Source organism: Primulina huaijiensis, chromosome 17 (genome assembly GCF_012295235.1).
Source record: "Primulina huaijiensis isolate GDHJ02 chromosome 17, ASM1229523v2, whole genome shotgun sequence".
Lineage (NCBI taxonomy): Eukaryota > Viridiplantae > Streptophyta > Magnoliopsida > Lamiales > Gesneriaceae > Primulina > Primulina huaijiensis.
In genome coordinates this window covers 6,558,102-6,584,615 of record NC_133322.1, presented here as the reverse complement: position 1 = coordinate 6,584,615, position 26,514 = coordinate 6,558,102, and the positions used below count along the sequence as shown (strand labels likewise).

The window sequence follows — 26,514 nt, the reverse complement described above, 5'->3', positions numbered from 1 at the left end:
TTTCACTCACCGATGCAGCATTGAGGTATTTTATTAATTTATGTTTTTAATTATGTCCATAATTTTAAAACTAGCCCAAATAATTAATTTGATGAATGTGTAACTAATTAAATTCATTTGTTTAGTTCTTAATAACTAACTAAAGTACTTATTTTATTATTTCATCATTTATGATAAATATTTATAAGCATTATGTTTATAGGATACAGAACGCTATTAATATGCTAAAAACTGTAACTTTTGAAAAACGACGAAAACTCGATCTCACATCTTATTTATTTGTTATTTTATGATATATAATTTGTTAAAAATATGAATACTTGAGTTTTTATTAACACAATTGAATAATTAGTTGAATAAATGAACTAAACTATTATTGTAAGCTACTTAAATGTAAATAATCTTAACAAAAAAGTTTGTGAAATATTTCAATGAGGCTCTAATTATGACATATCTTTCTTTCTTTTCATGCAACTATCTCATTAATTGGCTATTAATTGCAATCAATATCAAAGAAAATCTCCTCTCTTTCTAGTCAAGAACAGAATAAATAATATACACTATTTCTTCATCCGTAAACTGAAAATATATAAATAAATTTGACAGAATCACTCTCAGATATACCATCTCTGTCTCTCATGTGTGCATGTGAGTGAGGAGGGAGAAATTCATAAAATCTTGAACAAAAACAAAACATGGCTGTCGCTGTTTTACCAGCTACCAACACTCGTTAGCAATAAGACTGTTCAATTTTTTTCTTTTTTCTTTACCAGAAAGGTTTAAATATTGGTAGCTTTTTGTACGCACTATTCTTTAAGTGCACATATGTCAGTGGAAACGGTTGTTTCTCACTTGTTTGATTGTTCTGCCCGGAAATTTTTGAATCTTTCATTCACAGCTGCCAAATCTTGTTATTATCTGGTTCCAATTTCTGTAATACCCATTTAATCAAGAACGAGAAAAGATTGTTTTTTTTTTTTGTGGTTTATTTTCATGGCATCATCGAGTGTTTGGATTGCGTTTTGCTAGGAACTGACCCTCCTTATTTCGTATCTTGCTTACCTCTCACTCTTTCTGCCAGTGGGTCTCCATCTTTAATCTAACCACTTTTGTTTTTGCTTGAAGACATCTATCTTTCTTGCACTAATTTCTGAAGATGAATTGTTCTTTGTGAGGAAGATCAGTTTTCTGGGCTTCCCTTATTTTGGTGTTATGTAGCTTCTTGATGAATGGATTTTCATTGAGATTGAGTGGAGGGGTTTCCCTTTCTCTTGTTTGGATTTTTCGGTGAGATGGGGGTGGTGATGCTTCAAGTTCTTGGATTGGTGCTGAAAGCCTGTGCCTTTTCTTTTTTTATGGTGATTCACGCACTTGCTGGTAATTCTTTCAATTTGTTCTGCTTGATATTTTTTCCAAAGATCCGAGAAGCTTTAGTTTTCCTCAGTGTTTGGAACAAATTATTTGATTGTTCTGGTTTGGAGGCTTGCCGCTACTTTGATTTGGTTTTGGCAACATCAAACTACTAATGTATTTCATGATTTAGAGGAATTAGTTGTTTTTGGTATTTATTATTTAAATTTCTTTAGAAGTAAAGGTTGGAAAGTGGATATCAAATATGATTTGTGAATTATGAATTTCACACATTGCTCAAAATCTTCACCTATTTTTCTTTCCTGAACTTTTCCATGTTCTCAAGTTTGTTTGCCAAGACCAGTTCTGTAATTTATGTAGATAGATTCGTTGCACCGAATTGGAATTTCAGTCTACCACCGCTAAAAGATTTTGTCGGTGAATTGTGAAGGATGCAGACCTTTGAATTGCCTCAAATCTCTTGATGTAGTAACAAATGCTTTCAAATTTTTAGTGGCCATTCTTCTAATTTTGTAAGCTTGGCCCTTTTGACATTTGAAAGATTCTGCTAAGCTACATCGGCCATAGGCTTATTGAAGTTCAATGCATATTTTCCAAATCTATCCATCCACTAGCAGATATGTGCATATTAAATTTCAAAGACCTGGCTTGTATCTATACACAATTCGTTTGTTCCATCTCCTGGAGTGCATAAAAATTTGGTTGCGACTCCATTCTTGAGAAAATAGAATTCTGGACTATTGGCCATGCAATGTATGATATCTGCTCTTTTTATAAATTCTAATGGAAGAATTCCTTATGTTAGTTATTTTTAGTTTATATTGCTTTTGTTTTGCACATTCATAATTTTGCATCTTTCCTTATTTTCTGAAGGTTTTCAAATTGGGGAACGAACGCCTGGCCTTTTGTATGACGAAAATATCTTAATCAGCATAGCACCTGTTGCAGATCCTCCATCCTATGGTAGCATTCGTATTCATAAATGTACTATCATTTTCAATACGTCGTTCGATATTAAATTAACCTGCAGATGAATCACCATTTCAGGGACAGGTTTCCAACCTCCAGTCATAATTCCTCCTCGCAGCTCTGGACCGGTACCTCAATCAACAAAAGGTCTTGACTTTTCCCCAAGCCCAAGTTCTCCTTCAACACCACCTCCTAATATTCTTGTTCCTCCCACCGCATCTATTCAGCATGCTGTCCCAGCCATGCCACCAGTACCTCCTCCAGAGAATCCTCCGCACACAGAACACCCTCCCTCTCCCTCTATGTCTGATAATCCGGGTAACTAGTTATAACTAGTAATAATATAAAATCTTGTCAATTTGTATTGGTTCAATATGATTTAGATTTTCATTATGCAGTACCGAGGATGCCACCTTCTAGTAGTTTGCCGTTGGAACCAAGATCTCCGCCGCCAAATTCTCGTCCAGCTATAGCACCTGAAAATAATGCACCCCACTCACCAATAGCTCCTGAAAATAATGCTCCCCACTCACCAGTAGCTCCAGGTTGTTCAAAGCTGAGGATTTGTTCTGATCTCATCATTCTTTACCCTGCAGTTAAATTCACTTAATATTGGGTATTTTGAAATGCAGTATCAAATGCATCAGCTCCAACGAGTATCTTAGGCAGTCCGCCACCCTCACACTCCATTTTGCCTGAAGAACCACCTTCCCTTCCGCCTGGTATGAGTTTTGTCCACTTACATTATTGTTGAAAAAACCCTTTGAGTAAATCTCAACCAAATCATTCTTGAAGATGATTGTCTGACGAGTTGATCACGTAGTGCCAGACATGTCTTCACCTCCACCTTCTCCTGGAAATTCCCCAGCTACTGATCCAATATTGCCTGAAGAATCACCGTCCATTCCACCAGGTGACACTTGTGTATTTTTTTTGAGTTTATCAGCACAGTTGCTATTGACTCTTCCAGTTCAGCTGCATTGTTCATCAATTTGCTACTATATAGCTAAGTTGAGCTAAATGGCTGAATGTTGCCTTGATCATTTTAAAAAAAACCTTGAGTCTCTTCTTTGGGTAAATTCCATGCTGGAATGAGTCATAAAACTTGTGGAGTAAGCAAAAATTCATTGAAGTTTAAATTTGATATCGCTTGAGTATCTTGGCGAATTGAAAATTGCTTCAAGGGTTGCAAANAAAAAAAAAAAAAAAAAATGCACTTCCATGGATAAAGAACAAAAAGTTCACTTTTATCAGTATTTATGAATTCTGTTTTGAATAAGAAACAATTTTTAGTCACAGTTGGTAGAGTTATATTTCTTGAAAAAAATGCTTTCCAGTCTATGATATTACTAACATCTCTATTGAGGATATTATTAGTTTAATTGTTTTACTGTCCTTTTCTGGCAGAACAAAGTGCCTCTCCTATATCAGCTACTCCTCCAAGTGTAACAGGTGCTATACCAATTGCATCACCCGAAAATGATCCGGCCATCCATTATGCACCTATAACCCATTCCCCATCGGAAGGTTCGTAAAAAATTTCAATTTTTCTAATGATAATCTGGACATCTAGTAAATGGACTCTTTAAGTTTAAGTTATGTGCACCTCTTCTGGTTCAGCTCCTTCGGCAAGTAAACTGCGTCGACATTCTATTAGTGCTCCTCCTCATCCATATTCCGAGTTGGCTCCAGGGCCTTATCCAATGAAAAAGCCGAATCATTCAAGGGCTTATAACACCGCTCCTGCTCCATTGTTCCATATAATCCCTCCTACTTCAAGCACACAAGGTTTGTTCATACTCCCAAAGTTTTTTCTGATGATATTACCTTCATACTTTATTTCTGATGCATATTGTTTCTCCATTCAGCTCCAAGCTCAGGTCCAATGGCAGATTTCCGGCATTATGCTCCACCACCCACAACTGCAGGTTGTTCATACTCTGTCTGACCACAGCTTACCATGATGTTACTGTTGTTGTGCTTGTAAGTCTAATAATGTCAAATGACAGGCTCTTCTCAATATGCATCTCCGATTCTTGCCCCAATTCCTTCCTCAGGGAATCATCCTCCTCCTATATTTTCTTTACCTCCAAAACCTCCACCCGAGCCTGCCAAAGGTAATTTTGTCTGTTTTTGCCCTTCCACTTGGTTGAAAAGCTGCCTTTGTGTTTTGTTTTCACTTTACTATGAGTGCTTGAACGAGTGTTGTCATCGTGTTGAAGTTCCGTTCATTTCTCCTATAATGCCCCCCTCTCGGTCAACAACAAAAGGTCCAAACATGCCGCCACCGTCCCCGTTGCAAGAACTGCCACCTCCACCTCCTCATATAGGTAAGTTTTTTCACCAAACTTCATTTTTCTTGGGAAGAAAAAAAGTAACTTTTTTGTGAATCCTTTTTCAAAAAAATTCTCTGCGTAAACGTAGTCAATTTTCTCTGGTGCTTTAGTTATTATCTGTCAACGAACTCAATCATTTATTTGATTTCACAGCTTGTGCTCCTCTGACCTGCACCGAGCCATTAACATATGGTCCTCCTGACTCTCCCTGCATCTGTGTGCTGCCAATACAAGTGGGGCTCAGCCTTACTGTAGCTCTGTACACCTTCTTTCCTTTAGTTTCAGAACTCGCAAAAGAAATTGCTACCGGAGTATACATGAAGCTAAGCCAAGTTCGCATCATGGGAGCAAATGCAAATGCAGTTAATCCACAAAAGACCATTGTTCTTATTGATTTGATACCTCTCAGAGCAAAATTTGATGACACAACAGCATATTTAATATTTCAAAGATTTTGGCACAAGCAAGTGGTTATAAGTATGTCACTGTTTGGTGATTATGATGTACTATATGTGCGATATCCAGGTAATGACGTGGACCTAGATTTTTTTTTTTTTGAAAAGATGTGGACCTAGTTTTCTTGAATGGGTTACGTGTTTGTGGTTTGACCTTACCATTTGAGTTGCCACCTTACAAATCTTAGGTCTTCCCCCTTCTCCGCCTTTGCCTCCATCAACCATTGGGATTGTAGGAAGTAACCCATACCCTGGTCATGACAATAATGCAAGAACAGTGCATCCCTTTGGGGTGGACGTAAGGAGAAATCAGCATAACGATGGACCAAAAAGAGGCATTCTGGCATCAATCATTGTATCTGCCTTCATAAGTTTTGTCTTATTTTGTGTTATTGCATGGGTTTTCATGTTCAAACACAGAAAGCTTGGCTACCTATCTAATCCAACTCCACCAACTACCATCCGTTCCCTCGCAAAATCATCAGGTAGAGTATTTTTTTTTCCCTTCCTCTGGCATACATTCATCAGTGGTTGTAAGCATCATAGTGACACTAATTCCATCTGAAATTTTTCTATGAATTTCTAAAAAAATATTTAAAAAAATTAGCTGAGGAGAATATATAATGCATATGATATAGGCAGGGCAGTATCTATGATCGGAAGTGGCCCCAGTTCTCCTTCTTTGTCCTTGAGTTCAAGTATTGCAGCTTATACTGCCACTGCGAAAACATTTAGTTTAAGTGATATAGAGAGAGCAACTGATCACTTCGACGAAAAGAGAATACTTGGCGAAGGTGGCTTTGGAATGGTTTACAGTGGCATGCTTGAAGATGGGACCAAAGTTGCGATGAAGATACTCAAGAGATACGATCAGCAGGGCGGCCGTGAATTCTTAGCGGAAGTTGAAATGCTCAGCCGGCTTCATCATAGGAACTTGGTCAAGCTTATTGGTATATGTGTTGAGGATCGTACTAGATGTTTAATATATGAATTAATACCAAATGGCAGTGTGGAATCTCATTTACATGGTATGAACTTTTGATATCTCGTCAATTTCTATTTCTTTCCATTAGATGTTGAATATTTTATTCCCATACTTGTTTTCAGGCATTGACAAGGAAAGTGCTCCACTTGACTGGAGTGCCCGGCTTAGAATTGCCCTTGGAGCTGCTCGAGCTTTAGCATATCTGCACGAAGATTCAAGCCCCCGAGTCATACACAGGGATTTCAAGGCCAGCAACATCTTACTGGAAGATGATTATACCCCAAAAGTATCTGATTTTGGTTTAGCTCGTACTGCATTGGAAGAGGAAAACAGACATATTTCGACCCGTGTAATGGGAACCTTCGGGTATAACTCGTTTCTTATATCTCTTGTTGAAAAAAACTGATGTGATCCTTAATTAGAAATGATGAACCCACCTCCTTAGCACTCATTTTTATGGAAAACATAATATCCTTGCGAGCACGCATCGTCCTGTTGGGGAGAAATTGTAACATCATTTTTTTTTTCTTTTTGCATTTTTTTTGTTTTCGTATCAATGTTTTGAATTTTAACCGCCCTTTATGCGTCATACCAGGTATGTAGCTCCTGAGTACGCAATGACAGGGCATCTTCTTGTAAAAAGTGACGTTTACAGTTACGGCGTAGTCCTTCTAGAGCTCCTCACGGGGAAAAAACCCATAGACTTGTCTCAGCCACCCGGTCAAGAAAATCTAGTTTCTTGGTCCCGCCCACTCCTAACTAGTCGAGAAGGTTTAGAGTCGATCATCGACCCATCCTTGGGGCCCGATTTTCCATTCGACAGCATAGCGAAAGTTGCTGCTATTGCTTCGATGTGTGTCCAACCAGAGGTATCACACAGACCCTTTATGGGAGAAGTTGTTCAAGCCTTAAAACTGGTGTACAACGAGTGCGATGAGACGAAAGAAGAAGACTTGTCCATAGATATGGAAGCTAGGAAAAGTAGTAACTCGGATAGATTGCCCCATCTTTTACTCGATCAGTCCCCTGTTTCTGATTATGAATATAGACTCGATGCCGACAAGGATCTTTCCATGTCGGAGCTTTTGAGTACATCTACAAAACCCGCGGGGAGAGATGATTCAGAATCTTTTAGGTGGAATCCGAGCTCCGGGCCTTTGAGAACAAGCAGAGCTGGTCATGTTTGGAGGACGATGAGGCGACTATCAGGGGGGAGCATGAGCGAGCATAGGATGTTCCATCGACTGTGGCCGGGATCTCATTAGTGTTTCATTGAATCATTCTGATGTCTATAGCTCCTGATTTCTGAATGTTTTGGTGCAAGTAATTAGTTAAATTTTGGTCCACTTTTTGCTCAATTCATTTCGAATCAAGACTCGAATTTTAATTCAACTCAAAGTACTCGAGAATGTTCGCAAGCTACTAAAAAATAAAAGCTCGAAATAAATTTATTTAATATATATAATATACATAATTATATTATATTAAAAAATTAAAAAAATATTAAAGTTCATGACATAATAGCAAATTATCGAATAAAATAATTTAAGTTCAAATTAATCTCGAATATGTTCGAGTTTTTGTTCAAATTCAATAATCTCGATGTTTGTGCTACACATGCTTGCTTAGCATCAAACTAATAATTTTATCACGAATTAAATTATCTGATTTTATTCTAGTTATCAATCAAATGAAAACAAAGAAAACTGAAATTAGTTTGAGTTATTTTTGTATCCAACTGAAATAATTATGGATGCTTATAAAAATTGCTATTTAGAAGCGCGTTTTTCGTTATTAAGAAGCGACTTCAGCACTCTCTCTAAAGTCAACATATTTCTTTTCCATATAATATAATATTAGTAATAGTAGTGCAGCCTTAAACCCTCCGAACAAGAAATGGTAATCTTGAACTCATCAGCATTAATTTCCACTGTTTTTTTTATATTGATTTTATGTTTTTTCGGAATGTTGTGAAGCTAATTTGGATTTGATTTTCTCAAAAAAGGCTCAATCAGCGAAACCGATCTCAAGCCCCGTCCCGGACGCTTGGTACCCAACGCTCTCCGTTTTTATGCTCGCCATTGGCCTCGTTGTTACCGCCTCTTTCTTCATGTAAGGGTTTATTCACTTGATTCTGTATTCTGTTGTAATTTGGTGGGTTGAGTTTGAATTTTTACAGAATGTTTGTTTTTTTAAAAAAAAAAAAAAATTAGTTGCGGGGTTTGGATCTGAATTTTAGCACAGCTTGTTTTCGGTGGCATTTTCTGTTTATTTTGTCTGGGATCCATGCGCTTGATGCATATCATTTATATAGCTGTTGTATGCATGGGATCGCAGTCACAAATTTATTTGTCTACACCTTCTTGTACGATTTTGTAGAAAAAGTTGCATTCTTTAGTTTATGATAATAAGAAGTGTACAAGTGTTTTTTTAATGGCTTATTTGTGTTTTTCTTAAAAAAAACTAATTTAGTGTTTATTTTGGGCTGTTTGGTGTGGAGCTTGTTAAATTTCCATAATTGATGATAATAGTAGAATTCCACCGTAATAGCAGTGGCTGATGAGAAATTTGCGCGTTAGCAGTGACAAAATCTACATTTTGTTAAAATTTTACATGATTTTGAAGCTATAATGACACTGTCTACCCTTCATGTGTATCTGTGTGGAATTATGCCTAATCTTGTGGATGATCTCGACAGTATTATGGATCTAATGGGGTTGATAGTTTTGGTGCATGATAGTTTCTGCATGCAATTTATCTTTCTTTTAACATTCGTACCTTGTGTGTTATGCACCACCAGAATTCATTCTGTTTGATGGTTTCATTGTTCATTCTTACTTCACGCAGTATCTCTTTCTTTTAAGATCCATAGCTTGGGCGTTATACAGCATCTGGATTTGTTCTTTTTTTTTTTTGAATAAATTACAATTTTATGTTAAGCATTGACTGTATTCATTAAGCTTTGTGAGGGTTGTTGTCACTTGATAGTTTTTATCTGTTATATATTAAATGGGTAGAAACTTTCGGCTAACATTTAAGTAAACCACGATGAATATTAGCGGAGAGTTGTGATATTATTGAGTTTAGGAACTTTTCTGAGTGGACAAGTTTCAATTTTTACGTTGTCATTGGCATAAATGTCGATCCCATCCCAGGCCAACACAGTAATACATTAGAATCGAAACATATAGCAGAATCCTCCAACCTTTGGAAATGAATGTAGCCTTCCAGTCCTTAATAAAATGTCCCAAGTGTTGATGGTATTCTACCTTGAATTGGAGCTGGATCTTGCGGATATTAAAACAGGCCTGAAGAAGTGATGGATTTATTTTTCACACCTTCAAAAATAGTGGTGGTTAGGTTGTGAAATCGCCTTTTTATTTTTTTGTATTACTTTTGGGAAGAAATCTGTCACTTGACAAAATGAAACATTACCTGTAGGCACGCGGGATCTAGGAGCAATCTCAATCATCAATTATTTTTCTAGTGTATAAAGCTATTTCATTAGTGAAGTAATGTCTTTTGATTATGTGCTCCTTTGTCCTTTGATTAACCCTATTGTTCTAGTGCATGTTTCTTGGCTTGCCATAGGCTGAAGGCCACGATTCGTAGTTTCTATGATGAACATATTGTTAATTCAAGTTGAAATGTGACGTAGAAGGCCATCATATTTGCACAGAAACTGATGAACGTTACATGCTATCTAAAATAATTAATATCATGATTTCAGATTTTAGAATATAACACTTTAGTGGAGTAGTTTATATAAGACGCATGTCTTGCCTTGTGACATGCACCTAGGCTCCAGGATATCAATGTGCCTTTAATAAATATGGCAAAGCTATATGATCACCTCGTCTTAGTAATGGTCTTATTTGGCATTTACGTGCAGCTACGAGGCCACATCCTCGAGGAAGAACCGTAGTCTTGCAAAAGAACTCACTGCCGGTGCTGTCGCATCTGTCTTCTTGGTACGTCTATAAGACTCATCTTATTATCACCGTTATATTTTTAACTTTTCCGTTCGCTGCTGATATCAAGTTTACCGTCCTTGGGCAGGGGTTCGGATCTTTGTTCTTGCTACTTTCTAGTGGAGTCTATGTTTGATTTCAGAACGTCGAGCTTGCGAGAAAAAAAAACCATATGTTGGTGAATGTTAATGCCAATATTTATGAATTAATTCACATTTCCTCCCATTTTGATACTAGAAGAAATTAAAATATCAATTCTCTGTTACTTACAGCACGTTCTATACAATTCAATAGGTTGCTTCAAGTTGCAGCACAGCACGTTTTAATTTTTTTTAAAGGTCAGTTCGGTACGGATTGAAACGAGTTTTCTAAAATCGAATTGAAACGTAGATTTTTTTATAAAACCGAAAACTGAATAAACTAAACATATTTAAAATCGGTTAAGTGATATAATTAACCCATGTTTCGGGAAAAAATAGGTTAAATGAAGTCAACTAGAATATAAAATGTTGAAGTCTACTGTCTACAAAAAAAAATATATTATGAATATTATTTAGGTAATATAAAAATTTTATTATATAGGTTAAATTGATTACCTTATCTTTTAAATAAAAAATTGAAATTGAGCGATATTTTTTTAATTAAAATCGAATTTCTGAATTAATCAAATCCAATATCTAAGTTCTTGTTAGAATACCGGAGAGTTCTTGTAAGAAAGCTAAAATAATTTGTTAATGTTGAAAATTAATATTTTAATATTGAATATTTGAATATTGAATGTTGAATATTTGAATGTTGAATATTTGAATGTTGAAAATTAGGTAAAATTAGGTGTTGAATATTGAAATTTGTGTGTGATGATGAAGGTAATGATGTAATTTATTTTTGGATTATTTGTAAAGATTTTTTATAAATAGATTTCTCATTTGTAAAGAAAATCACAATTGAGTTGAGAGAAAAATATTATAAAGTGTGTAGTATGATAATTTTGAGAGTTTGAGATTTTTACTTTTTACCATAAATTTTTAATTTTTCACAACACGTTATCAGCACGAAGCTCTAAAAGTCCTCCATATTTTCCAAGCTCCAAAACAGAAGAAAAAGGTAACGAAAGTAATAATATTTATTTTACTGTTTATTTCTTTATTGTGTATATATTTAATATATAATATAATGTTAATAAAATAAATTTTTCAAAAACTTGTTATAAATCCTGAGAGTATGTTAAGACGACATTCCACACTCCCGGTAAGGGATACGACAAGTATAAAAGTCTATAAGGTTTTTAAATAAAATATCTTATGACACCTCATTATAATATTGTGATATGATATACATAATTATTTAAAACATTACTAATATTATATACATCATATTATTACCATAAAATTATACAAATACATACATTTATTTTCTTGTACACCAACGGTCATAAACGGTAACAAAACGGCTAGTTTTTGCCCTATAAATATGATCTCACAAACACATTCAATCACTCCAACTTTTTCTTCTTCTCTAAAATTATTCTTCATCAAATTTTTGAAAAAAAAGAAGATGACTTTCACAAAGTTATTTTTAATTATTTTGATTATAATACTCACGAATCTTGTACTTATCGGAGAACATACTCCTCTTGTGTTTTCTTTATTTTTACGAATGCTTTTATTTGTTGTTTATCCATTACTTTGTATTGCAATATTAATTAACTAATAAAATGCATCATAATTTTTTTTAGTACCACCATGTCAAACTTGACAAAGCTCGAATTTGTTGCACTCGACATTACGGGAAAAAAATTATATGTCATGGACTCTCGATATAGAAATGCATCTTGAGTCATTGGGTCTAAGCGAGACTATTAAAGAAAATGGTATATCTTCATCACAAGAAAAAGCAAAAGCTATAATATTTTTTTTTTTTTTTCTTGATGAAAGTTTGAAATGTGAATATCTCATCGAAAAAGATCTCATGANGAAAAGGCATCATGAGAATATGAGTATTAATGAAAATCACTCAAAAAGATTTGAAAGTTCTTGTTTCAGATGTGGTACTCCAGGACATTGGTCTCATATTTGTCGAGCCCATGAGCACCTTTGTAAACTTTATAAAGAATCAATAAAGGGGAAAGAAAAGGAGACCAACTTTACTGAACACAGTGAACTTTTGAGTGGTTCAACTCATTTTGATGCTGGAGATTTTCTGATTGATTTCTCAGATAATGATCAATTTGCTGGTGGAATAAATATGTAAAATATTTTTCCATGTACTCGTATGATAATGTTTTAAAGTGTGTTATATTTTTAAATATGTATTATATTGTATTTTATTGTCAGTAATTTTATTTCATTGCATATTTTTTTGAAGTTCAAATATGGAAAATGTTATGAACCAAGCTGAAGTTTGCATACCTGATAGTGGTACAACGCACACTATCCTCCGAAATAAAAGATATTTCTTGGAACTAAAACCAACAAAAACAATAGTGAATACAATATCAAGTCCTGTAGACTTGATTAAAGCATGTGGCAAAGCACAATTTTTGTTACCTAATGGTACAAAATAACAAAAATTTTGATCAATGATACTTTGTATTCACCACAATCGAAAAGAAATTTGTTGAGTTTTAATGATATATATTCCCATGGATATGATACTCAAACAATGAATGAAGGGAATGAGAAATATATGTGTCTTACCACATATAAATCAGAAAAGAAATATGTGATTGAAAAACTACCAATGCTCCCTACTGGATTGAATTATACACATATAAGTCTCATTGAATCAAACATGATAGTTGATAATTCTTCAATATTAACCAATTGAAATGATCGATTAGGACATCCCGGTTCAACAATGATGCGAAGAATTATAGAAAATACACATGGTCATCCGCTGAAAGACCAGAAGATCTTTCAGAATAATAAGTTTCAATGTAAAGCATGTTTTCTTGGAAAACTTTTATAAGACCATCACCAGCCAAAATCCAAACTGAATCACCAATGTTTCTTGAATGTATTCATGGTGATATTTGTGGACCAATTCATCCATCATGTGGACCATTCATATACTTTATGGTATTGATTGATGCCTCCAGCAGATGGTCACATGTATATTTATTGTCAACTCGAAATGTTACATTTGCAAGATTACTTGCTCAAATAATAAAATTGAGGAATCAATTTCCCGATTAGACAATCAAGAAAATTAGACTTGATAATGCTGGTGAATTTACTTCACAGACTTTCAATGATTATTGTATATCTATGGGAATCATTGTTGAGCATCATGTTGCTCATGTACATACACAGAATGGATTGGCTGAATCATTGATTAAACGTCTGCAAATGATTTTTAGACCAATGATTATGAAAACAAAGCTCCCTATTTCTATATGGAGACATGCAATTTTACATGCTGCTGCATTAATTCGCATCAGACCAAGTGCATATCATAAATACTCCCCATTGCAGCTTGCATTTGGTAAAGAACCAGACATTTCTCATCTGAGAATTTTTGGATGTATGGTGTATGTGCCTATTGCACCACCTCAACGAAAGAAAATGGGACCTCAAAGAAAGATTGGAATTTATATTGGTTATGATAGTCCATCGATCATTCGATATCTTGAACCACAGACAGGCGACGTGTTCACAGCACGTTTTGCTGATTGTCATTTTAATGAGGAAATCTTCCCAATGTTAGGGGGAGAACAGAAACATACCGAAAAAGAAATTACATGGTATGTATCATCATTGTTACATCTGGATCCAAGAACAAAACAATGTGAAAAAGATGTACAGCAAATTGTGCACTTGCAAAGAATAGCAAATCAAATACCAGATGCATTTGCAGACACAAAAGGGGTAACTAAATCATATATACATGCTGCAAATGCCCCTGCTCGAATTGAAATTCCGAAGAAACAAATTGAAGATAGTCATGATGTCATTAAACGCCTGAAGCGTGGAAGGCCAGTTGGTTCCAAGGATAAAAATCCTCGAAAAAGAAAATTCATAGAGAAACACAATGATCACAAAATAGAGAATGATGTTCCTGAAGAAACACATAATGATCACAAAATAGAGAATGATGTTCCTGAAGAAACACATGATGATGAAAATGTTTTGTCAGAACCACAAACTGACGAGAATCATGAAATCTCTATCAATTATATTAATACTGGAAAAATATGGAACCGAAAAGATATAGAAGAAATTGATGATATATTTTCTTATAATGTGGCAATCGACATCATAAATGATAATGAAGATCATGAACCAAAATCTTTTGGTGAATGTAAAAATCGGCAGGATTGGATAAAATGGAAAGATGCCATCCAGGTTGAATTGGATTCGCTAAATAAACGTAATGTTTTTGGACCTATAGTCCTTACACCTGAAGGTGTAAAACCTGTTGGATACAAATGGGTTTTTATTCGAAAGCGAAATGAGAAAAATGAAATAGTAAGATATAAAGCTCGACTTGTTGCACAAGGTTTTTCTCAAAGGCCTGGAATTGATTATGAAGAAACGTATTCTCCTGTGATGGATGCAATTACGTTTCGGTATTTGATTAGCTTGGCAGTATCTGAAAATTTAGAAATGCGTCTTATGGATGTTGTTACAGCCTACTTATATGGATCACTTGATAGTAATATATATATGAAAATCCCTGAAGGATTTAAGATGCCTGAAGCACAAAGTTCAAAACCCAGAGAATGTTATTCTGTGAAATTACTAAGATCATTATATGGGTTGAAGCAATCCGGCAGAATGTGGTATAATAGGCTAAGTGATCACTTGATGAAAAAGGGATATGTAAATAATTCAATATGCCCTTGTGTTTTCATTAAGAAAACAACATCCGGATGCGTAATTATTGCTGTATATGTTGATGATTTAAACATCATTGGAACAAATAAGGAAATTCAAGAAGTTGTGTCATACTTGAAAGAAGAATTTGAAATGAAGGATCTTGGAAAAACCAAGTATTGTCTGGGTTTACAAATTGAACAAAAAGAATGTGGAATATTTGTTCACCACACAAATTATACAGAAAAGATCCTTAAACGTTTTAATATGGATAAATCAAATCCTTTAAGTACTCCAATGGTTGTTAGATCATTAAACATAGAAAAGGATCCATTCCGTCCATGTGAAGATGATGAAGATATTCTTGATCCAGAAGTACCATATCTAAGTGCTATCGGTGCCCTTATGTATATTACAAATTGTACAAGGCCTGATATATCTTTTGCCGTAAATTTATTGGCAAGATTTAGCACATATCCAACAAAGAGACATTGGAACGGAATTAAACATATATTCCGTTATCTACGAGGAACGACAGTCTTGGGACTTTTGTATTCAAAAGTTGCTAATCCAAGTATAATTGGTTATGCCGATGCTGGATACTTATCTGATCCACACAAGGCACGTTCCCAAACTGGATATGTATTTACTCGTGGAGGTACTGCAATTTCTTGGCGTTCACAGAAACAAACGCTAGTAACAACTTCATCAAATCATGCCGAGATTATCGCACTACATGAAGCAAGCCGTGAATGTGTATGGTTAAATCAATGACCCAACATATTCAAATCTCATGCGGATTATCATTTGACGAGAAGCCTGTGATACTATATGAAGATAATGCTGCATGTGTTGCTCAAATGAAAGAAAGATACATAAAAAGCGATAGAACTAAACATATTCCTCCTAAGTTCTTCGCATTCACCAAGGAGCTTGAGAAGAATAAATATATTGATGTTCGTCACATTCAATCAAGTGAAAACTCATCAGATCTCTTCACAAAGGCACTTCCTACGACAATATTCAGAAAGCACATATATAATATTGGGATGCGCAATCTACGAAATCTGTGAAGAATTGTTCGTGTCAACATGAGGGGGAGTTTACGTGACTGCACTCTTTTTCCCTTACTATGGTTTTTATCCCAATGGGTTTTTCCTAGTAAGGTTTTTAACGAGGCAGTATAAAAACACGTAATGAAGACAATCATTATGATCATCATCACAAGAGAGAGCGTTGAAAATTAATATTTTAATATTGAATATTTGAATATTGAATGTTGAATATTTGAATGTTGAAAATTAGGTAAAATTAGGTGTTGAATATTGAAATTTGTGTGTGATGATGAAGGTAATGATGTAATTTATTTTTGGATTATTTGTAAACATTTTCTATAAATAGATCTCTAATTTGTGAAGAAAATCACAATTGAGTTGAGAGAAAAATATTATAAAGTGTGTAGTGCGATAATTTTGAGAGCTTGAGATTTTTACTTTTTACCGTAAATTTTTACTTTTTCACAACAGTTAACCATTTGAAAATTATATCGAGATTTTTCTTTCACTATGAAACTTCAAGTTTGTATGATACATTATTAGAAAATAACATAATCACAATAACTCAATTTTTTCTCTTTTTATCTTGAGTAAATTATATTTATCACTCGTATAGAATATAAATAAGTCGTTGTAAAACATTTTTATAAAGTGTTTTTTACAAAATTGTTATAAAAATGTTGTAAAGGTTGTTTTTATAATAAATACGTGTCTTGACAACTATTTTATAATGACGTTTTAGATTTGAAAAAAATGTTTGGACGACTATTTAATAAAAAAGATTTTATAATTAAAAATGTGTTTGTAGAATCATTCTATAAAAATCTTTTAATTATTGTTAACTCCTGTTGTTTTAATTTAAATATATAAAATAACATCTCTCAATTTTTCCTTAAAAACTATACTTGGAGAACAATTTTAAAAAAAATATTTTTCAAAAACATTTTACAAAAATCTTATCCAAACAAATATTTTAATTTTTTTCACTTTTAAACTATAAAAATATTTTTAAAATACTTGTCCAGATAGAATCATCTTATTTAAAACTAAAGCATATATGAGTGACATTTATTCAAATTGTAACATGTTTTACGCCTTATTTTTCAAACATATGGTTATAGAAAATTATTATTATTATTAATTTTATAAAAATGGTTTGTTTGACCTAAATTATTTGGTTCAATTAAATTAGCTCAAACCCGATAAAATAGATCGGACGACAAATGCACAACATTTTTTTAATCAACTTTGTTCGGTTTTTTTTAATGTCTATTTTGATTCATCTTGGTTTTGTAAATATATAAATCATGTTTGGAAATTATTCATCGTGTTTCGTCTTTCAATTTCATCATCTTTTTCATTTCAATTCACCGTATTTTAGCTTAGAAAATTAAAACTAACAATCAAATCAATAACTCGTTGCTGTTCGATTTTTTAGAAATCAGATTTTTATTGTTTTTCAATCAAGTTTGTGTTTTCAGTATCTGACGAACAAATATATTTTTATTCTCATTTCTGAAACATAAATAATTAATTATATAACTTGATCTCTGTTAATTAGATTGAGACTAGGACCTAACTCAAACCCAAAAGCTAGCTCAAGGGAGGAGGATTGTCCAAGTCCATATATGTAACTCCCAGGTTATTTATCCAACCGATGTGGGACAACTAACACACCCCTCTCACGCCCATGAATGAACATCTGGAGCGTGAAGTTTACAAATGACCCAATTATGGACAGTCCAACACATATCGGTGGAACCTGAGCTCTGATACCATTTTAATTAGATTGAGACTTGGACCTAACTCAACCCCAAAAGCTAGCTCAAGGGGGGAGGATTGTCCAAGTCCATATATGTAATTCTCAAGTTATTTATCCAACCAATGTGGGACAACTAACAATCTCTACAATAGCAATATGTTTCCCAAAAAGAAACAAGAAAAATTCTTATTTTGCGAAAACTTTTGGATTGAACTCGGATAAATGTATTTTATTTAAAGAAATATTTTTATTTTTGGAAGGATTTTAAATAATAGATTTCAAATGACAATCATCATAGATGTATTTGAAATTTATTGAAATTCTGTGCAATTACTATTATTGAAATAATATAATTTTTTTGGCAAAAACTTGGGTGAGACGGTTTTACGGGTCGTATTTTGTGAGACATATGTTTTATTTGATTCATTCATGAAAAAGTATTACTTTGTATGCTAAGAGTATTACTTTTTATTTTGAATATCGGTAGGGTTGACCCGTCTCACAGATAAATATTCGTGAGACCGTCTAACAAGAGACCTACTCAAATTTTTTTTATGAAAATGATTTGAAATCTATTTCAGTTTTATTCATAAAAAAAAATAAAAAATTTCAAATTATATAAACAATCACATGATTAAATGTTGATTTTTGGTAATTGGGTAAAAGTTTGCTTAAAAACAATTAATTACAAAAAAGAAAAGTTTTTTAAGTCAAATTTTTTATTCCCCCAATTTCTTTCATGAGGGAATGCGCCAAACAAAGCCTTGATGACGTCACCTCCGTACTCTTTTCATCGTGCTCCTTTTTTAAATTCTCACTAACTGTGGAAATAACACCAAACCGGAGAGGGAGGGACAAATGGAGGCTACGCCGACTACTGAGCCGAAGAAGCGTGGGAGGCCCAAGGGTTCCACCAAATCCAAAGGAGACAAGGAGAAAGACTCCGGCGGTGGAGGAGGGGCGGCTCAGCCGAGAATGAGAGGCTCGGGCGGTGAAAAGAGAAATGCCGCCGCCGAAGAGAGCTACGCGCACTGGAAGCTGCTGGTGCCGGTGCTGTACGACTGGCTCGCGCATCATAACCTAGTTTGGCCGTCTCTCTCTTGCCGGTATAGCTTTCTGGAGTTTTATTCTTTTGGTTAGGGTTTTGTGAGGTCTTCGTTTGCAGTCAAAGGTTTATCGAAAAGCGAGTGTATGTGTTGTTTGGAATACTTCATGATGTGGTTCTATGTGGAAAAGTGTGTGCGTGGATGATTAGTGTTGCTTGGGGTTAAACTGGTGAAATGGTTTTGAATTTTCTATGGACAAAAGGATTATATGGTGCTCATACCATGTGATTGGGTTTTGGGAACTTTATTTTTTGCAACTAGCGATGTTGAATTCATATTTGGTTGCGGTGTGGTGATTCCCACATTCTCTTGCCTCCAATAAGCAGTAACTTGATTTCTCTACATCTGATAGAAATGCGGGCCCAAGTTATAACTGTGGACTTTTTTCTTGTTGGCTTGAATATCTGTAATGTCCGTAGGCTGTATTGTTCAGTTTGTGCTTATTGTTTTCCAATTTATGATTAACAATTACACGTGAAAACAATGTAATGATGGTTTACTACGATGGTTTTTCATGGTCACAGTTGGGGCCCAGTTCTTGAGCAAGGAAACTACAAGACTAAACAGCGTCTTTATCTATCTGAACAAGTAAGCATTCTCATCTTGTCCATGAATGTTTTTTTTTTTTTTGAAAATAAAATTAGTTCCACGACAATTTTGTAGTACTAATGCCTTTGATTTGTTGTTGGTGCCTTTAGTTAAAGGTTATATCGTGTTGAATTGCTATTGATTGTGCAGTTGACAAATGGCTGTTTCCCAGACTAAATATTTTGAAAGAGACAAGGATACCTTCTACCCTGTGAATGTTTGAACTGAATTTATATACGACTGTCAACCGTTACAACTGATCTGACCATATGATTGGTTTATATCTTACATTTATGTTGGCGGTCACTTGTATATGCGGTGGACTTGTTTGCAAAAATTGCATACGGTTCAGTTTGGAGTTGTTTGGGGGAAATATTTAGCCTGCTTTTAGTGTGGTTCTACAAGATTTTCCAAGAAAGATGTCATTTTATTCCTGTAATATCTTTTTGGCTATTTTTCCTTCGACGAATGCTGGCTATATTATAACTGTACAATCTTTTTTTCCTAAATACGTGGTATACTATTAGGGATACAGATGAACCAAACCGAGCCGAACGGTGTGAGGCTTGAGCTCGGCTCGTTAAAGATTTATCTAGGCTCAAGATCGATTCAAGCTTTTATTATGAGATTCAAGCTTGGTTTGTTTTGAAATTATTAAGCTCGTGAATAGCTCGGTTCAGTTCTAGTACATATATCATGTTGAACGAGCCTTACTCGAGTTTGGCTCGTTTTTGAGCTTTAAGCCTACAATAGAGCTCGAGTTCGAACTTGATTCGAGCTCGTTAAATATATAATCGAGCTCGAGCATACACTAAATGTAAAAGTTTAAATTCTTTCATATATAACTAAAACGACAAACTTAACAACTAAAAAAACATAAACTAAACTATAAACGAGTCGAGCTTAAGCTCGCGAGACACAAAAACGAGCCGAACTGGAGCTCGCGAACAGGATCACGATTTTATAAACGAGAATGAGAATGTTCGCAAGCTCACGAGTCTAACATTCTGAAGCTCGACTCGATAAGATTATTGAATGATCTTAAAGGAGCTTTATACTGAGTTGAGCTCCGAATAGCTCACGAGCGATTTGGTTCATGGAATTTAAAAATAAAACTTATTAAAAAAATGTTTGTCTTATATAATAACTATATATATAGCCGTTAATGTGGGGGTAATGTATTATTCTTATTCTTGATGAGGCTTAATAACGCTCAATATTCTAAAGTTTAGGTATATGAAGAAAATTATATCGTATGAAGTTCAGTAGATACTTTACAATCTATTGAACAAGAATGTATATCAAATACTAAAAATATGGATTACCATTAATTTTATTTCACCGTGGATGCATAATCCATAGAGTTCCAATGCTTCATGGGCATTTGGAGCTAAAAAAATTGGTAATTTATGTTTTTATTTTCTAGCCGGTGCTACATCCTCATTCTTAAAGTTCCACTTTTGGAGCTTGATGGTTTCATTTGTTTTTTGTTTGATGGTTTCATTTGTTTTTTGTTGTCTAAATAAATGAAAAATTACTGGCGCATTGATTTTCCTTCCCAATGAAATTTCTGGAGCATTTTTAATAGCTGAATGAATGTGACTATTTTAAATTTACAGCTTTTGCTTTGCTTTCCTTTATTTGACATCATCGAGCTAATTGCTTCTACCTTGTTTCTGTCTTGATCAGACCGATCACACACAACCAAACACTTTGATTATAGCAAATTGTGAGGTTGTCAAGCCCCGAGTTGCTTCAGAAAATCACATTGCTAATGTATGTACTTTATTTACTGTTTTATGTTGTAATGTTTTTAGCGTAAGGTTTCATGTTGATTTGGTTTATTTTATTCTGAATTACTAGTTCAATGAAGATGCGCGTTCGCCGTACGTCAAGAAGTACAAAACTATCTTACATCCAGGAGAGGTATCAACTATCTGAATTCCCTAAAACTATGTGCCTGCATGACATGCTTATTTATTTATATTCATTGTTTTGAGATAATGATCAATCCTGGTTCTTAGATTCTCTTCATGGGAAGTCCATGTCATCTTATTTGACACTTGAAGATGATATTCCATGAAAACCTCTGAAGATTTTAATTATTTTATCGCATTGATTGTTTTTATGGTGACTATAGAAGTTTTTGTCATTGTGTTCATCATCAACCTTGACAATCGGTTCACATAAATGGTTACTTATCAGGTGAACAGAATCAGAGAACTGCCTCAGAATAAAAATATAGTAGCAACGCACACTGATTGTCCTGAAGTAAGTGTTTGTTCAAGGTTTTATGTTACTTTTAATTTATTTGAACATGCTTTATATTTTGTTTGAACATTTAAAAATTGTTGGTTCTTTTGTTTCATATCAGGTTCTTATTTGGGATGTTGAATCCCAACCTAATCGACATGCTGTCCTTGGAGCTGCTGAATCTCGTCCGGATTTGGTGCATTTTTTGTTTCTTGAATTTTATTTTAATCTATTTACTCTCTCTCTGCGTTGTGCATCTAATGCTTTTTGGTAGAACACCATGTGCTGTGTTCTTGCTTAAGTTGTGGAAAACTTCAAACTCTGTGATTGCATGTTTCTGCTAATTTTAACGTACAAAGTTGAATTGCCAGAAAATTTGTCGGTGGAAATTAAATTAATCACAACAAAATTTATTTTTGAGCTTTTCTTGGGACATACCGTGTTACTAAGCCAGATATGTTTATATTCTTAATATATAATCCTCTACTCTATGGCAAAAAGCTACCTCTAATTTTTCCGTAATTCCCAAAATAGATGAGCCTCTTACATCTATATAATTCCTAGTGACGCATAGATTGAACATTTATTCCTTTTCCATTTAAGCCTCTTGAAAATTGGTAGGCACAAGACCATACAGTTTGGTTATTGAAGTTGACTTTTATTGCTCATTTTTTGAGATTAGGAGCATCAAACATGAACTATTGTTTTCACTAGGTATTGTCTGGACACCAAGATAATGCAGAATTTGCTCTTGCAATGTGCCCTGCTGAACCTTTCGTACTTTCTGGAGGTTTGAACTTGACTTTTTTTAATCTATGTCTCTCCTCTGAGCTTTGTCTAGGTTTTTTAGTAAAGTTTTATGATGATGAGGTTTCTAACAGGGAAGGATAAAACTGTGGTACTGTGGAGTATTCAGGATCATGTTTCATCTCTGGCCACAGATTTAACCCAGTCTGCTGAATCTACCAGTTCAATTGTGAAAGCTGCTGATAATTCTCCCGTTGGTCCACGTGGAATTTTTCAGGGGCACACTGATACAGTTGAGGACGTTCAATTTTGCCCATCAAGGTTGCTTACTCTTGTTCTTGGATCATTGATAATGTTGAATGCATCAACTTTTTTCTAGGTTTACTTTATTTATCGATCTCCTGAATTGGACGGGTGATGTAATTTTAATCTTGCAAACATAGTTGGGTTGAGTTAAACAGCTGCAAAATCTCAAACTTCAAAATAAATTTTCTCTTATAACTTGGCGATTTTCTTTCTATTAAACTTATTTTATTTGCCATTGCTTTCCACCATGAAAAGTTTGTCTTCGTACTTCTCTTTTTTCTGAATATCCTAATACAGCTTCTGGTTCTGTCCTTGTGTGCCTGACATATTTGTTGCATTGTGAAGTTCGCAGCAATTTTGTAGTGTTGGAGATGATTCCTGCTTGATACTGTGGGATGCGAGGATTGGTAACAGTCCAGTTGTTAAGGTTAGGCAGATCTTTTTCTTCATTTGTTAATTGGACTTGCTTTACTTCCTTTTGGATATTAGACTTCAAGATTGTTGGAGCATGCTGCATGCAACATCAGGATGTTTTGAGGTTTTGGAAATAGGTTATTTGGTGTCATCTTAATGACTAGTTTTCCTTAATTTGAACTGCGCCAATCTTGAATGGTCTGGATTCCCTGAGCCTAAGAAATGAACTAATTCACTTTCCTTAATTACCATAGACCACCTCATTTAGATGTTTATATTTTTATAAGCATAGTTGCTACCTAGATTTTATATTTGGCTTGATCTTACATCCAGTAGAACTTATTTTAATATCTTTTTTTTTGTTTATAATGTCGTCGTTTGTCCATGTCTCATCAGTCAACTTCAATTATTTTTTTTATTTTTTTTATTTTTTTTTGCAATTATTCATACATGGTATTTGAACTTTGCTAGAAGGCAGAGCTCTTTGGTGTTGTCTTATGTTGATCTTAGTGTGAATTGTGAAATATGAAAACTTTATGTTGGTTGAAAATTACCGGTTAGAGAAGTTCAAGATTTGAAAATTCACTTTGTTATGATGCATGTTTTTCTTCTCTCTAATTTTTTGTCCTTTGAATTGTGTTCCTTTAATAGTAATTTGACTAATTTCTACTGTTAAGAGTTTGTTTCAGTATTTCACTCAACTGGAATCGTTCTTGAATTATTAGGTTGAGAAGGCACATAATGCTGATCTTCATTGTGTAGATTGGAATTCTCAAGATGAAAATTATATATTAACTGGGTATGTGTTTGTCTATCCCATGATTGTGAATATCAATATTTCCAGTCATTAGCAACTTGATTCATTAAAAGATTGTTATTCCACTTTCTCATAATTTCAGGTCCGCGGATCATACAGTTTGCATGTTTGATCGCCGTAGTTTAACCTCTGATGGAGTTGGATTGCCTGTCCATAAATTTGAAGGTCATACTGCTGCTGTTCTTTGTGTCCAGGTATTTCTTTTGTGTTTTCATATTGTAAATAACCTTTTCTATGATGCATATCTAATACATGGTTTATCGATATATTTTTAACCCTGAATCCCTGATGTATAATTCAAATTTTAGTGGTCACCTGACAAGCACTCAGTTTTTGGGAGTTCAGCGGACGATGGATTGTTGAACATTTGGGACTATGAGAAGGTGACGAAGCTCATGCTCTTTGTTAAATTCAATGTGGTCTAAACTTCTATTCAAAGGATTTTGGGCACTATCTTTAGAAAAATAATTTTTATATGTGAACAATGTTGATGTAAGTATATTATTGACCGCGAAGCACCATTATTAGATCAACTTCCTACCTGCCCTGCAGCCTGGAGCACACAAATCTGCTCACAGATGGATCTTTACGGGCTCTTTTTATATTTTTTTATTAATGTTGCTGCAGGTTGGTAACCAGGAAGACGCTGCGTCCAAATCTCCTAATACCCCATCAGGGCTGTTTTTCCAACATGCTGGACACAGGTTAGACCCTTTCTCTTCTTAGAAAATGAAAATTGAACCTGTCAATCATTTTGCAGTTATATTTATATGGTAGATGTATATTTATTTCCATGTATTATAATGTAAATTAGTTCCATGACCCTTTCCCCCAATTTCTTCTGTTAATGCGTTGCAACAATATGTGAAGTATTTTGGCAACCTTTTTTCTCAATAATAATTATTTTATGCTTTGCTACAATGGATGTGAAGTATTGTTTACAATCTCACCGGATCTTATTTTCAAATTATTTGGAAGCGCTTTTAAAAATGTTCCTCTCGGATGACTTTGTTTGGTCTAAATTTGGGGGTAGTATCTAGCTGTGTAATAGCATAAACATTGTGTGAGAAACTAAATTTAAGTGTTAGAAGACGATCGGTAAACTTTTCAATTTAAGGTGGTACATCCTAGTAATCAAGGACGAATGTGATTGTGGTTGGAGAATAAATTGATAAAAGAAAAACCGTTAGACTCGATACCATGGCTATATGCAGATGCCTGCAGGATGTTGAAAATCAAACTTGTCCTATTTAATATAAGCAAGATACTTGGAAAAAAAGTCTGCATTCTGTTTTTTGGCTATATTTTCCCCAAAATTGTCGTATGCATAACCGATAATCTAATGATTGTAGTGTTATAGTAAGTGGGCTGTTTGATATTGTACAATTTATGTCATAGAGAAAATGAAATTTTGTTTCAATGATGGATTTCCGCTAAAGCCGTTATCGTCATTCCAGGGACAAGGTTGTTGACTTCCACTGGAACGCCAATGATCCATGGACAATTGTTAGTGTATCGGATGATGGGGAATTCTCTGGTGGTGGTGGTACCTTGCAGGTGATGTTTCAATTTCTTTTCCGATGCTGCAGTTTTTCGCTGACCTGCGGTTGGTTTTGTGTTTTATGGTTTTATGTTGTTTTATCGTAGCTGTGGCGAATGATAGATTTATTATACCGACCCAAGGACGAAGTTCTGGAAGAGCTTCAACAGTTCAAGGACCATGTCATTGAGTGCGCCAAGACTTGACAAAACCCAGCATTCAAGGGTACTGTAGTCTCTTTGTTAAATTTGTTAGATGAATTCGAATGGATTAGCTGCAGATTTTCTAGTTCTAATGTTCAAAATTCTGTCTCCTACTTTGCGAAATGCTTGGAATAGGATGTAACTCGAACTTTAGATTTCGTATTTCCGAAACCAACTTTCTAATTTTTTATGGTTGTTTCAAATTTATTTATTTTCATACCCTTTAGATTTAGGTGAATTTTATGATTGGTTTGTCAAATATGAAATTCAAAGAAGATAATAACCAATTTCCTTTTTTTCTTTTTTTTTTAAAAAAAGTTGTCGCTTTTGTTGTTATTTGGTATAATAAATAATATTTTCTTCAAATCAAGACATAAAAAAATCATTAATGTAGTGTATTAAAAAGCTAATTGATATGAGTATTTGGTGTATCTTGTATGGTTCAGTTTTTTTGTAATAAAAACCAACCAAAAAAGGAAAACGAGAAAAGAATATATAAATTTTAAATAAAAAAGTGATGTTTTCGTTAACAAATAATTATTATATTAAAATAAATGTTAGTCATATCTTTAATATTTAAAATATTTTTTTTTGTATATAAATAGTTATTAAATTTTAAAAAAAAAGAAAATGTTATCAATTAGGTTATTGTTTTAAGAGTAAAAATTTACGATAAAAAATAAAAATATCAAATTTTCAAAATATATTAAATTAAGTATTTTATAAAAATTTTTCATTACTCAATTGTGATTTTCTTCATATATTTAGAGATCTATTTATAGAATTTCTTTGGAAATAATCCAAAAATAAATATATCATCAC

At 34.0% G+C, this 26,514-nt stretch overlaps 3 protein-coding genes across 3 annotated transcripts; all 3 read left to right on the top strand.

The window, feature by feature from the left end:
• Positions 1–621: 621 nt before the first annotated feature.
• LOC140962483 (uncharacterized) lies at positions 622–7,583 on the top strand. The gene is made up of 15 exons (XM_073421416.1): positions 622–1,377; positions 2,245–2,334; positions 2,419–2,658; positions 2,739–2,885; positions 2,973–3,062; positions 3,164–3,253; positions 3,748–3,867; positions 3,961–4,128; positions 4,209–4,268; positions 4,350–4,670; positions 4,830–5,201; positions 5,320–5,616; positions 5,770–6,159; positions 6,239–6,482; positions 6,712–7,583. Exons 1-15 carry the CDS (start codon positions 1,293–1,295, stop codon positions 7,379–7,381), a joined length of 3,384 nt encoding a protein of 1,127 aa, XP_073277517.1. The 5' UTR covers positions 622–1,292; the 3' UTR covers positions 7,382–7,583.
• Positions 7,584–7,941: 358 nt separating this feature from the next.
• Positions 7,942–10,402, top strand: LOC140963103 (uncharacterized). The gene is made up of 4 exons (XM_073422335.1): positions 7,942–8,015; positions 8,122–8,228; positions 10,009–10,087; positions 10,176–10,402. Exons 1-4 carry the CDS (start codon positions 8,013–8,015, stop codon positions 10,221–10,223), a joined length of 237 nt encoding a protein of 78 aa, XP_073278436.1. The 5' UTR covers positions 7,942–8,012; the 3' UTR covers positions 10,224–10,402.
• Positions 10,403–18,541: 8,139 nt separating this feature from the next.
• On the top strand, positions 18,542–25,878 carry LOC140962328 (WD-40 repeat-containing protein MSI4-like). The gene is made up of 15 exons (XM_073421195.1): positions 18,542–18,824; positions 19,349–19,412; positions 21,102–21,188; positions 21,276–21,338; positions 21,618–21,683; positions 21,787–21,861; positions 22,380–22,455; positions 22,547–22,733; positions 23,064–23,145; positions 23,858–23,931; positions 24,032–24,143; positions 24,258–24,332; positions 24,577–24,653; positions 25,407–25,506; positions 25,597–25,878. Exons 1-15 carry the CDS (start codon positions 18,577–18,579, stop codon positions 25,693–25,695), a joined length of 1,485 nt encoding a protein of 494 aa, XP_073277296.1. The 5' UTR covers positions 18,542–18,576; the 3' UTR covers positions 25,696–25,878.
• The last annotated feature ends 636 nt before the right edge of the window (positions 25,879–26,514 follow it).